This window comes from Bos mutus, chromosome 9, assembly GCF_027580195.1.
Source record: "Bos mutus isolate GX-2022 chromosome 9, NWIPB_WYAK_1.1, whole genome shotgun sequence".
In the NCBI taxonomy this organism is placed as follows: domain Eukaryota; kingdom Metazoa; phylum Chordata; class Mammalia; order Artiodactyla; family Bovidae; genus Bos; species Bos mutus.
The window spans coordinates 93,108,674-93,122,513 of NC_091625.1; the positions used below are offsets into that span (position 1 = coordinate 93,108,674).

At 45.4% G+C, this 13,840-nt stretch overlaps 1 protein-coding gene across 7 annotated transcripts in view; it reads left to right on the plus strand.

The window, feature by feature from the left end:
- Positions 1-2,393: 2,393 nt before the first annotated feature.
- ARID1B (AT-rich interaction domain 1B) overlaps positions 2,394-13,840 on the plus strand; it is a 435,159-nt gene continuing 423,712 nt past the window's right edge. For all 7 annotated transcript variants that reach the window (XM_070376934.1, XM_070376935.1, XM_070376938.1 and 4 more), the window contains exon 1: positions 2,394-4,241. In XM_070376934.1, the coding sequence (XP_070233035.1) occupies positions 2,403-4,241 (1,839 nt within the window). In that variant the 5' untranslated portion in view covers positions 2,394-2,402. The remainder of the gene's footprint in view (positions 4,242-13,840) is intronic.

A 13,840-nucleotide genomic window follows, 5' to 3' on the forward strand; every position in this document is an offset into this window, starting at 1 on the left:
AAAATGTATTTTTATGACTATATGTGTACATTTAGTTGGACTATAAATGTCTAAAAGCATAAATATGTAATTGAGTTTAGAATATATGTATAAACACATACGCAAAACATATATTTGTATTTGCATATGAAAACTTAAAAAATTCAACTTGTGTGGTATCATCATGTAATTAGTATGTATTTGACTATATAAAGGGAGAAAATCCAGGAGAAAATGAAAAGAGGCACACTGACAAAGATGTAGTATTCTCTTGGCAAAAACTGATGAATGATTTGGCATGAATTCACCTTACATTCCTCTTACTCACTTACACTTGATGATATAACTCCTGTTTTCCAGTTGTTTGCATAGATTTGCAATTTGTTGTTTCTACATTCTATATAGAATGACTCTTGGGTATACACCTGATTCCCCTCCTCCACCATCAGTCTCCAGTTTTTCACATCTATCCTTTTCTATTTAGTCAAGTAACATATTTACACTTGGTCAAGCAAACAAAAATAACCACTGCAGTTGAAATAAACTAAAATAGCCTTTATGGAAAGCTGAAGAATTAGATGATTTTAGAAAGCTACATTCTACCAAAATCATACATATCATTTCAGCTAGCAGGACTTCTTGAAAGCTCTGGTTTCAGATGCTTTCTCTCTGTGAAAACTGAGTCCACGCTAGTACAACTGAGCTATTGTTTAGGTTAAGAAGTCCTGCTTTGGAAGATATTCAAGATGTTACTAGGTGACAGATTCACAATAATAAAAACATTTAAAACATCAAAAAGTGATAAAACAATGGATAGTATTTGAAGAAAAAGTGTGAAACGTTTTTGCTGCAGGATTAGATTTGATGGATTTACATCATCACTGATCTTATGTTTATGAAATATAACATATTTTAGTTTTGTTTCACGTTACTTAGAAATGAACTCATATCAAGAGGGTTAACTGTGCACATAACCTCTAAAATAGGATGAAAGGCGTCATACAGATTTATGAAGACATGAGATAAACCTTAGCTCTTGCTATTATGGCACCAATAGTTAAATTTCCACATGCAAGTTGTTGGGAGCATAACACACCACTCTACACATTTGAAGGCTTTCCTTCAGAGAGAAGACAGGCAAGTGCATTGTGAGAAAATGCTCCTTTGGGAATACTTTTGTGTTTTCATTAATAAAGCCTACGTGGGCTTCCCTGGTGGCTCAGATAGTAAAGAATGCAATGCAGGAGACCCCAGTTCGATCCCCGAGTTGGGAAGATCCCCTGGAGAAGGGAATGGCTACCTACTCCAGTGTCCTTGCCTGGAGAATCCCATAGACAGAGGAGCCTGGTGGGCTATAGTCCATGGGGTCGCAGAGTCTCAGACAGAACTGAGGGACGAAGCGTGCAGGCACACACACACTGTCTTAAAAAAAAGTTATATCGGCATTTCTTTGGGGCAGGTGCAGTCAGTAATAAGCATGTATTGAGTACCTGCTGTGTATAGGGCACAGAGCTCCTGGAATGAGGCTAACCTTCAGTTAAAACTCTTTGCTAATTTTGCAGTTTGAAGAAGTTGTGGGAATCACACTAATGGCCCGAAATCAAGGGAGAGAGGCTAACATGCTGAAAAATTACATAACTGTTGGGAGAGGCAGTGCTTTTGCACAGATTGCCCAAATATTTTCTTTCTCCGTCGGCTCCTCGGAACCTTTGAGGCCAACAGACAACTTTGTTCCCCGGCCCTTCTCTCCCTCTTTTGTCTGCTCGTCAGACTCGTTTTCCACCTTTGTATCGTGTCTTTTAGACGTGAAAACAAACACGCGAACGCCCGGTTGGCAAGGCGACGGAGGCACGAGGGGACAGTGCAGCCTCCGGTCGCCCCACGCCCGCCGCGCTCCGGACGCCAGCGGCGCGGACCGACCCGAGCTCCCCAGCCCGGGGCCGCCGGTGCCCGCGAGGCTGCACCCGGGCCGGGTGGGCAGGAGGGCGCAGGGCCCGCGGGCCGCGGCGGCCCAGGGCTGAGTCCAGTCCGCGTTTTGCGAGTGCGCCCGAGCAGAGAGAAGTGGATAATAGTTGCTCGGGCTCGCCCGGCTCCCTCTCAAGCCATGCTGGGCCCGAGCGGCTCAAGTCAGTCGTGTATTTTTACCCATATCCGGGGTAGAGAGGAAAAAGAGAAAAAGTTTCATTTAAACCTGCACTAAAAACTTTCACCCTGAAATCACACAGCGGGAACAGGCCCAGACCGTAAGGCGTAGACTCCCGGTTCGGCTCCGGCGGGGCCCTTGGAGTGAGGGGAGTGGGGAGGGGGCTCGCTCGATTCCCGTCGGGGCGTGTGGATGCGCACAGGAGGGGCCGCGGACTAAAAAGTGGGTTTTATTGTCTCCCCCCGCGCGCCGCCCCCGGCCTCGCCACGCCGCGGCGATCATGGCCGCGCGGGCAGCAGCAGCAGCGCGGGCGGGCAGCGGCGAGCGGCGGGCGCCCCCGGGGCCGCGGCCGGCGCCCGGGGCCCGGGACCTGGAGGCGGGGGCGCGCGGCGCGGCGGCACCGGGACCCATGCTGGGGGGCGGCGACGGCAGCGGCCTGAGTAATGTGCACCACCACCCCCTGCACCCCCGTCACGAACTGAACATGGCCCATAACGCGAGCGCCGCGGCCGCGGTCGCCGCCAGCACTAACAGCGCCAAGAGCGGCGGCTCCGAGGCGGAGGGTGGAAGCGCCACCGCGCTGTCCTCCTCCTCCTCCTCCTCCGCCGCCGCGGCGGCTGCGGCGTCCTCCTCTTCCTCCTCGTCGGGCCCGGGCTCGGCCATGGAGACGGGGCTGCTCCCCAACCACAAACTGAAAACCGTTGGCGAAGCCCCCGCCGCAGCGCCCCACCAGCAGCAGCACCACCACCACCATCACCACCACCATGCCCACCACCTCCAACACCACCACCACCACCATGCCCACCACCTCCACCACCTCCACCACCACGCACTACAGCAGCAGCTAAACCAGTTCCAGCAGCAGCAGCAGCAGCAACCACAGCAGCAGCAGCAGCACCAACATCCCATTTCCAACAACAACAGCCTCGGCGGCGCGGGCGGCGGCACGCCTCAGCCCGGTGCCGACATGGAGCAGCCGCAACATGGAGGCGCCAAGGACGGTGCCGCTGCGGGCAGCCAGGCCGAGCCCCCGGGCCAGCCGCTGCTGAGCAAGCCGGGCGACGAGGACGACGCGCCGCCCAAAATGGGGGAGCCGGCAGGCGGCCGGTTCGAGCAGCCGGGCCTGGGCGCCCTGGGCGCGCAGCAGCAGCAGCAGCCGCCGCCGCCAGTCGCCGTGCCCGGGGGCGGCGGAGGCGGCGGCGGCGGCCCGGCGGCCGTCTCGGAGTTTAATAATTACTATGGCAGCGCTGCCCCAGCTAGCGGCGGCCCCGGCGGCCGCGCTGGGCCTTGCTTTGATCAACATGGCGGACAACAAAGCCCCGGGATGGGGCTGATGCACTCCGCCTCAGCTGCCGCCGGAGCCCCCAACAGCATGGACCCCCTGCAGAACTCCCACGAAGGGTACCCCAACAGCCAGTACAACCATTATCCGGGCTACAGCCGGCCCAGCGCGGGCGGCGGCGGCGGCGGCGGCGGCGGTGGAGGAGGAGGAGGAGGAGGAGGCAGCGGAGGAGGAGGAGGAGGAGGAGGAGGAGCAGGAGGAGCGGGAGCTGTGGCGGCGGCGGCCGCGGCGGCGGCGGCAGCAGCAGCAGCAGGAGGCGGCGGCGGCGGCTATGGGGGCTCGTCCTCGGGGTACGGGGTGCTGAGCTCCCCCCGGCAGCAGGGCGGCGGCATGATGATGGGCCCCGGGGGCGGCGGGGCCGCGAGCCTCAGCAAGGCGGCCGCCGGCGCGGCGGCGGCGGCAGCGGCGGCGGCGGCGACGGGGGGCTTCCAGCGCTTCGCCGGGCAGAACCAGCACCCGTCGGGGGCCACCCCGACCCTCAACCAGCTGCTCACCTCGCCCAGCCCCATGATGAGGAGCTACGGCGGCAGCTACCCGGACTACAGCAGCCCCAGCGCGCCGCCGCCGCCGCCGCCGCCGTCGCAGCCCCAGTCCCAGGCGGCAGCAGCGGCGGCGGGGGCGGCGGCGGGCGGCCAGCAGGCGGCCGCGGGCATGGGCTTGGGCAAGGACATGGGCGCCCAGTACGCCGCTGCCAGCCCGGCCTGGGCGGCCGCGCAACAAAGGAGCCACCCGGCGATGAGCCCCGGCACCCCCGGCCCGACCATGGGCAGATCCCAGGTAACCCCCGCGCCGGCCGGGCCTGCTTCCGCCGCGGCGGCCTCGCCGCGCGCCGCGAGCCCTGTAGTTTCTTTTCTTTCCGCGTTACTTTTTCTGCGTCTTCGGCCCTGGTGGGGGTTGGTGGTGGTGTGTGTGTGTGAGGCGGCGGTGGGGAGGTGGGGGAGCGAGGCGCCCAAAGCCATTTTAACTCGCGGCTGCCTCGCTCCGAGGCCCGGCGGCGCGCAGGGTCGGAGTGCGCGGCCCGGGGCCCCGGGGGGCGGAAAGGGGGTCCCCTCGCCGAGGCCCGGGACGGGCGCCGCGGTGGCCGGTCGCCGAGCGCCCGCCTCGACACCCCCGCCCTGGGCGCCGAGCCGCGCGGCCGGGACCGCGCCACCGGGAAGCCGTGTGGGCGCTGGGGACCGTTCGGGCAGCTTTATTTTATTTATTTATTTATTTTTACCACAGAAATAGGCGCTCCGGGCCGGTAGGGTCTGAGGAGGAATAACTGCCCCCCGCTTCTCGGGTAGCGCCCACCATGAGCTCGAACTGAGGAAAGAATGAGGAACTTTGTCCTACCTCAGGCCACACCGCGTTTTTCCCTCTTATAGCTCACAAGGTGAAGGCAGGAGAAGAAAAAAAAAAAAAGGTTAGCTTTGTGGCAGCCGAGCGTGTGTTTCGTAGTTGTGCCCAGGCATTCGGCGATATTCGACGCGGGCTTCGAGTTTTGAGCGTTTAGTAGCCAAAAAGAGTACCCACGTTTTACAACGTTGGGGAGGAAAACGACCCTAAAATATATCGATTCATTCCCAAGAATAAGCCGGGGAAATCCATTATTTGGCTTGCAGGCTGCTTGAAAGGAGTCACCTTCAACGGACAGGCTGCGTTAAAGGAACACATTCCGGTTAAACTGAACTTATTTGGATCGTGGGTTAGGCGTACGTTTTTAGTCAGCTAACCCAGGGAGGGAGCAGACCAGAGAAAATGGATCTTTTTGGATCAGATTTATTTGGATTTTTAATTTCCGCCCCCCAAGTCCTTCAGCGTTATTAGGAAGAGTCCTGCACTCTTGCTGTTTCTCGCTCGGAGGCTGAGCCTAAAGACTGGCTTGATCTCCTTTGCAAGGTTTGGAATTTGAATTGTGGAGGTAAACTGGCTGTAATAGTCTCCAGACAGCTGCCTCTGAGTTGACATCTAATCTGCCATCTGATTGGCTCCCCTCTCACCATTGGGCATTTAGCACTGCTGATGTAAATAGAAGTGCTGAGCAGTACAGTCACAAAAATTCTTGCCACAAATAATAACTGAGCTCTATTTCATGCAGATGTAAGGTGGAATATTATTTAAAGCTTAAATTATTATGAATCACAGTTACTAATAAGAGGATTAAATACCTAAAAACATTACACTGGTGTCCAGTATTGGGCACTTAGAAAATTCAGCTGTTTGACAGTCTCAGCATGGCCATTGCATATCTCATTCACTATAATTGTAGGGTGAGGATATGGCAATTGAAAAAGAATTAAACCAAAAATTTTACCAATTTCTGGATTTGGAAAGCTTTTATAAAATTACCCTTTATGGATTAAACCATGAAAAAATTTGGAATTATGTCATCACAAGTAGTTTAATATAAAATTAAAACTTGTAACATTAAAAATGTCATGATTCTGATAGCCAGTGGTATATTTTAGTAATATTAGCTTTATAACAAGATTAAAACTATATTTCTGGTAAGTTGTGCTTTAACAATCCTGATCGTTTTTAGATGTTAGTGTATGAGGGGTTTCAGTTAGAATGGACGTGATGTTTAAGAAAACATGAAATGGGGAAACTATAATAATTTTTGGAGACAGCAATTAGTTAAAAGGGAAGAAATGGACGTTGTGAAATTTAAAAAATTATTTTGTATTTGCTTCTGATTTGGAAGCAAATGCCTCAGGAATCTTTCCCCCCCCCTTGATTATTTTGCTAGATTAGGTTATATGAGCCTTATTTGAACTGCTTACACAGTGTTTTAGGGAAACTGTATTACATGCAAATTGTGCTGGGTTTCTTCCAAATAGTTTTTCTTTCAGGGACATTAGAATTTTTTAAACTTTTTTAACGTTAAAATATGTTAAAAAGGAATAATGGTGGCTGTAATATCTGTTTTTATTTAGCTCATTTACTTTAGGAAGGTGCATTTTAATAATAACCGTATTTTAGATGAGAGACTTGTCAGAATGTGTGCATTACTGAATTTAACAGATAATCATGTGAATCCCAGGCTGAGGACGTTCGGAGTCCACTCCTTTCTAATCTTCAGTTAGTAGAGTTTTACTGTTAATGATAATACATTTTCCTATTCTTCATAGAAAACTTGGGATTCTGATTTTTTTGATTCGGATAGGTGAAAACATAGGAAAACTTTGTGTAAATAAACCCATGTAATTAATTTTGAAAAGATTTGCTTTGTCAGCTTCCTTTTAAAGGGACAGTTTAGAATTCACATCTCTGTAAACCAGTAACGAGGATGATAGAGGCAGATGCAGGTCGGTGTTACTTTCCGGTATTTTTTCGTAGTGGTACCAGTCATTTTAAGTGTTTTGTTTTCTTGGAATGAGAGTGAATCCTTTATGTCCTCAGTATGACCCTTAGGAATAGCTTTTTTGTTTTTAAGGGGGAAGAAAAATGCTGGGCGTGTGACCTAGATTCACTGATTTCTTGTAGGTACTATACCGTATAACATGTGGAATGTGTCTTTTTTTGGTATTTTTTCTTTTTGGAAGGCTGCTATTCTTTAGTATTTGTTATGATAGTTATACTAAGGACCAGTTGTTTGTCCAAAACATTAGATTACTATATAACTATAGGTCATGAAATACTATTAAATTTTCTCATGGCTTTTAACACGTTTAGTTTCATTTTTGATTTAGGAATGGTTTACATTGGGTGGCAATGTTTTTGTAATTGAGAACAAAACGTGTGTATATTGTAATGGGAGGGTCTTTTTTAAAAGTGAAATAAGGCATTTTACAATATACTTAGTGGGTTTTTGTGAGATAAAGTATTCAGATAAAGCAATCTCAAAAGGAATACTGAGGACTGCTCACATAACTAAGATTTTGTGATGTCCATATTTGTGCTGAATTTCATTAATCCTATTTTAACTTTAATTTTATAGAATATAATACAACATAATTTTTAAAAAGCCTTATTTACCATTAAAAGAAAACTGATTAGCTGATTTCAAAGCAGTAAGTTTTGTAAGTAACCAGACTTACAGGCTGGTTCCTGATTACCTTAAAATTTGAATAAGATACATTATAACACTCTCCCACTTTCCCCGCTCAGTGCAGTTATCCTATATGATATGTTAAATCTTGTAAAGAAATATTTGTGGACTAAATTGATACATTTGCTGAGCTATGACTGGTCAGCTGCCCCATCTTTAAGAGGAGGTGGAATTGGCAACTGTGGTTCATTTAAAAAACAAAGAAAATACAATGAAAAATGTCAACTGTTTTCTGTTTTTCTGGGTTATCTGAAATGAAATTGTGCATGGCTTAAAATTGTTTTCATTGGGGATCCTGATTTCTGTGTACTTTTGCAGTTTGTTTTTTTTTAAGGCAACTACTCTGTATGACAGCTGTCACTTAAATTTATGTTTATATTAACACAAAATCAATACATATATTCCAGGGAACAACATATTCTTACCTTGCATCTGTAATAAGAAACCCTAATCCCTTGTTTTTCTTTGATTTTGTTTTTTTATCTATATTCAGGAGTGAATTTTTGGCAAAACTTTTTATACTCGTTCCATTTTTCCCATGTCATGTTGTATCAGAAGCATCTGAATTGTGTTGTGGATATGGAAATATTCCAAATCACACCTAGACACTTGTACTAATGAACTACCCTCTAACTACCATTTTCTTTCATTAAAACTGTAAGAATAACATCTTCACTCTGGCATAAAAGTATATATTAATTCTGGCTTGAGAACCGATTTAAAAAATGTAAGACAGTGTAGAGGAAGTCTCTTAATATACAACCCATTTGGTAGTTTTATTAGAAATAGACACATTTTAAAGAAAACAGATGTAACAGAGGGTGGTTGAATTTTCAGGTCTATATGAATGGACTTTATTACTTTATAATTTGGAGCTGGGTGTATTTGAAAAAAAAAAAAAAAAAGAATTCTGATGTAATAGGAACTTACTTATTTCCCTAAGATAAATACCAGTGTGACAGGCAAACCAAAAAGATGATCATTTATTTAACCCTCTTCTCTTCTAGCAAGAAAGTAGTTTACATTAAAAAAAATTTTTTTTTTGAGGGGGGTGGTGGTTTCTATAAAATTTTGCAACTTATTTTGAAGACTGACTTGGAGATGTAAATTTGGGGCAGGTTGGCATAGGAAACTATTAGCTTTTTGCCTCTCCCGGGTGGAGAGGTTTTTCTTCCTTCTCTGCAGGAGCTTGACACTGCTCACTTAATGGAGCTGTGTGCTTTGATCCATATTTGAGGAAAGGGAACTAGTATTTCACTTGTGTCACTTTCCTTTTGGGCTGTGTGTAGATATATAAATTGGAGTCTTAAATATTTGTGTTTGAAAGAACTGTTGTGTGTTTCTTAAAACAACAGATTCATGGAGGCTCAGAATGAGTATTAATAAAACTCAAGTCCCATTAATTTTGGGGATAATATATAGATTTTCAAAATGGATATTACAAAAACTTAGGACATTTTACAATCCTCTTTTTACTTGAGGGCCATATTCCTGTCCATGGCCTTTTGGGAATTGGGTAGTTTTCATCACGTGCCTTTTTAGAGGGGTCTCCATCAGGAGATCACTGTGGGTGTGTAAAGGAGAGCTGCGTTCTTGCTTTGTGTGCATGCTTGAGACCGAGGAGTCCCAAGTCCTGGTTTCCCGGGGTGTGGAGTGGGGGCAACCAGGCAAAACTGCTCATCCACCAGGGACGTGTTTATGTAGGTGTAGATCTGTTACACAGTACTGCTTTTTCCAGTTTGAAGGCTGTTTATAAAAGACTTGAGCGGCCTTTTTTGGTTTAATTGAGTGGTTGAGTGAATTAATTTTGACCTAAAATGTTTTTTATATGGTGGTGACTCTTTCTCTTAGAAATTTGCCTAGAATGACTTAGGTATAATTACCTAAATATTATTAAGCATCCACTTATTTTGCCGTATGCCACTGGAATGAATGAAATTGTTGATGTAAGTATACTGTAGTTGTAAAGATTCATGTTAATTGAGTGACGTGAAGTGAAAGTTGCTCAGTCTTATCAGACTCTTTGAGACCCCATGGACTATCCAGTCCATGTTATTCTCCCGGCCAGAATACTGGAGTGGGTAGCTTTTCCCTTCTCCAGGAGATCTTCCCAACCCAGGGATCGAACCCTGGTCTCCTGCATTGTAGGCAGATTCTTTACCAGCTGAGCCACCAGGGAAACCCCTAATTAAACTCACTAACTGAGTGAGTGAGTTTATCAAAGTAAAATATGTGTTTTCACAGGAGGTTTTCAACACATATGTTCTATTTTCAAAGTCTTTAACTCCAAGTAATTCTAAGAAAACTGTTTCCTTATATTTACTTAGTTGAATAGGATCCAGTAACCAGTTTTTTAAACCTACTTCTGGATAGATCAACGCCAAGGTAAAAAGGTCCATCCGTGTAGTCAAGGCCATGGCGTTCCCAGTGGTCACGTCCTGTTGTGAGCGCTGGATGGTGTGGAAGGTGGAGCGCCAAAGGATTGATGCCTTCAAACTGTGGTGTTGGAGAGGACTCCTGAGAGTCCCTTGGACAGCAAGGAGGTCAAATTAGTCAGTCTTAAGGGAAATCAACCCTGAATACTCATTGAAAGGACTGATGCTGAAGCTAAAACTCCAGTGTTTTGGTCATCTGATATGAACAGCTGGTTCACTGGAAGAGTCCCTGATGCTAGGAAAGATTGAGGGCAGAAGGAGAAGGGGGCGTCAGAGGATGGGATGGCTGGATGGCATTACCGATGCAATGGACATGAACTTGGGCAAACTTCAGGAGATGTTGAGGGACAGGGAGGCATGTCGTGCTGCAGTCCATGGGGTTACAAAGAGTAGGACATGACTGGGCGACTGAACAACAACAACAAGGATATTAGAAGGCTGTGGAGTTCAGTAGGTGAACTAATGATGAAATTGATCTGTTTCTTGATTGATATTCATTGCTAGGAAAGAGACTAAAGCCGTAAAATCTTAAGCATGTCTCATCTATCCATAGAATCTCTTATTTTTGGTAGGATGGCAGCAAAATCTGGAGTAGATCTATCACAGCAAGGCAGTCCTTTTGAACTGAAGTATGGAGTAGGTTTGGCCTCTGTTACCTCCATTCTGTTAAGATGCACTTCCCTGTCTCCTTGGGCCTTGATAAAAGATGAAATTTGAGAATCAGAGTAGAAGTTATTCCTTATTAAGTGACTCTAGAAGGGAAACTATATTTGATGAAATCCAGGAGAAAATTCTAGACCACTTTATTTTTCTAAATATGGGATGCTAAAAAAGCTATATATGTGTGTATTTTTTGGTTGTGGCAGAAAGTACATTACATAAAATTTACCACTTTAGGGTACAGTTCAGTGGCATTAAGTACATTCACATTGCTGTGCAACCATTGTTCCATCTATTTCCAGGATATTTTCATCCTCCCAAATAAAAATGAATAAATATTTTTCTTCCCTTTTTTGTCAAAATTTAAAATTGTTAGCTATTAACATGTAAATAAAATAAGCTTATTTTTATAACCATTAATCTTGCTACTTCATAGTTTATGAGTAAATCCTCCCTCCAAGGAACAGTAATGGTGTTTTTGGTTTGTTTTTAGTCCATTGCTTCTAATTCTAACTTTAGCGTAATTGTCCCTGTTTTTGTCAGTTTGGAGATGTGCATTGTGTAGGTTAGTTGTTTCATTGTCAGTTATGGTATTAAAAGCTGAAAAGCAACTTTTCGAAGCCTTTCTGTTTAAAGGTTTGAGGTACTTTGTTGGGAGAAATCTGGGACTTTGTTAGATAATAGGATATGGAAATGAACTGTTAGCATGATCATTTATTTCTCTTATCCCCTTATTTCTCTTCATTTTTTGCATTTTTAGCCTCTTTTTAAAATTACTGGTTTTACCTTTCTGTTATTAGTGGAGATCACTTATAATGATAATTTTTTAAAAAGTGTATTTTATGTTTTAAGGCATCTCACCCCCTAACCCAGAGCAAGCAAACCAAACCACGTGCGTGTTTTCAGTGTTCTGTGCCCCAGGTTTGTGCATCCCTCCTCATGGTTTTATCATCCTCTGCAAAACTGCAGAAAGTCTTTGTAGGTGGAAAAATTCCTAAATTAAGACGATTGGCCTTTTGATGAAATGTTCGAGGCAGCTGCAAAGGGATATTTCTTGGGCCCTGGTTAGTCTTTCTCATGAACAGGCTCTGTGTGTGTAAAATATTGGCATTGTGTTTCGGTTACTGTTGATGCTGATATGTGGTCACATCTTTATACGATCAGTGATGTACTTTAACCCCAGATTCTCCAGAGGGCACAGAGAAAATGAGCTGTGGTTTAAGAGCTCATACTGGCAGCAACAATTACTTCTCAAGGTGTAAACATTTAGCATTTGTGTATGCTGTGAGGTGTACGGCAGGTAAATACCTACTGTATACTATCAACTGGGAAATATTTATTTCACCCACTTTCTTAATCAGCCGTGTGCCAGCCGCAGGGGGTAGCCAGGCCGTGGGGCTCACTCCTGCTCCTGTGTGCAGCTCAGGCCAGAGACATCCTGCCAGAGCCTGCTTCCGCTGTGCCTGGCCTTGGTAGTTTTGGCATCTCGTTGACTTAGAACCGGCTCATTTAAACAGTGTGCAAAGAGCAACCATGTGGGTCAGCAGTCTGTTGGCCTGCCTTTTTTGGGCGTGGGAGTGGATTTTGGCAAAACAAATAATTGTAGATTGTTGTGATAGAGACGATGTGGGCTAGTGACTCTTCATTTCTACCAAATAGTTGTTGGCTTGGTGCCAGAGCAAAATAGCGATCCACTACAGAGAATAATAACTAGAAGAAGAAGAGGATCACTTTGAAATTTACATAGAGAGGTTCTTCTTTTTCTCAGTTTTCTACATTATATGGGCTCTTGGGGAAAAAGTTAAAACAGTCTGCTCAGATTTAGGAAGATACTTAGATGGCTAGAGTATTTTTGGTAACTGTTTAGATAATGTATGCTGGCTGAGGAGTAAATTCAGCTACTGCTTCTGGGTCCTGAAATAAACCTCAGAAAGCAAAGCATTGATGGTTAGTGGAGGATGTTTCAGAATTCTTAGTATCTCCTGTTTCTTTTTGTGATGAGCATCTCAGAAGTGAAACCGCTCATAATACTTCAGAGTCTAATTTTTGGAAATTTTTGGTAATTCTGAAATTTGTCTAGAATTTGTCTATAAAATTTCTGAAATTTTAAGAGCAGATTTTAAGATTCAGGGACCATATATTTATGCATGCGAGTAACTTACTGATCGTATTTTTTTTTTAAATAATAAATTCGCTTCACCCAGTGAATTATTAGTGACTTTGGAAACAGAAAGGGAAAACATGGCCACTGCTGAGCAAGTATCTTTCTTACCGGCCAATTTCTGAGGGAACTGATATGTTTGAATATTAGTTTGTTTCTTGTGATGATGAGGGTTTATGAGAATATAAATGTATCACAATCTGTCCCGACGTAAGGGAAGGGTCACGGGCTTGGAGTTGGTCAGACCTTGAATTCTTCTGGAGGCTTCAGTGCTCGTTTTCTCGGAGATCTGACAGGACTCAGTTTTCCTTCTCGCACTGTGGCCTGCTAGGCGGGGTGACCACCGAGAGCATAGCCATCGGTCCTGTAGCATCTTTAAGTGGCACCACTGGTCTACCGCGGCTGTAGAAAAGGGGGCCCGGGATCTTGTTCTCTGCCTAGCCCTGCTGCACTCAGGGTGCGGTTGAGGACAAGCCTCTGCCTCCATCAGTTAATGACCCCTAGTCCCTTCCAGCTATAAAACCCTGTGATGCTTTGAAATGTTTTTAAAAGAATATACTGCCTAATCAGTTATGCACCACTGAATATCTTATTAAACTACACTAGATCCCAGACATGTTCAGAGAATATCAACTGAGCCCAGTGCAAATATACAGATTTTGTGAATTCCAGAGTAATTCCCCTCACAAAATGTAGTTATGTGCTGATTGGACTCTTGTAAACGGTTACATGAAACTGCTTTTGGTTTGCTGGTAGAGCCCAGGGGAGACCGACGCCTTTAGACCACGCCACTGACCCCTTCGATATTCTTCCTATGTATTAGGAAATTCTGTTCTCTGGCCAAGAGTCACTTCTTTTTCTTCTGCCTCTTAGGCCTTTCCACTTTAATGGTCTGCAGAAAAGACTGTCTCTCTAGTGGAAGTACTTTTTTGCAAGGAACAAAGTTTCAAAAATTTAAAATTAGGTTCTCTGACGTTCTGAGTGGTAAGCCTTGGTCTCTCATTAGTTAAGTAACTTGCTTCTGTATCTGCTTCAGCTTCACTTCTGTACGGTTCAGATTTGGTCCTTAGCCAGATTATAATTTACATAT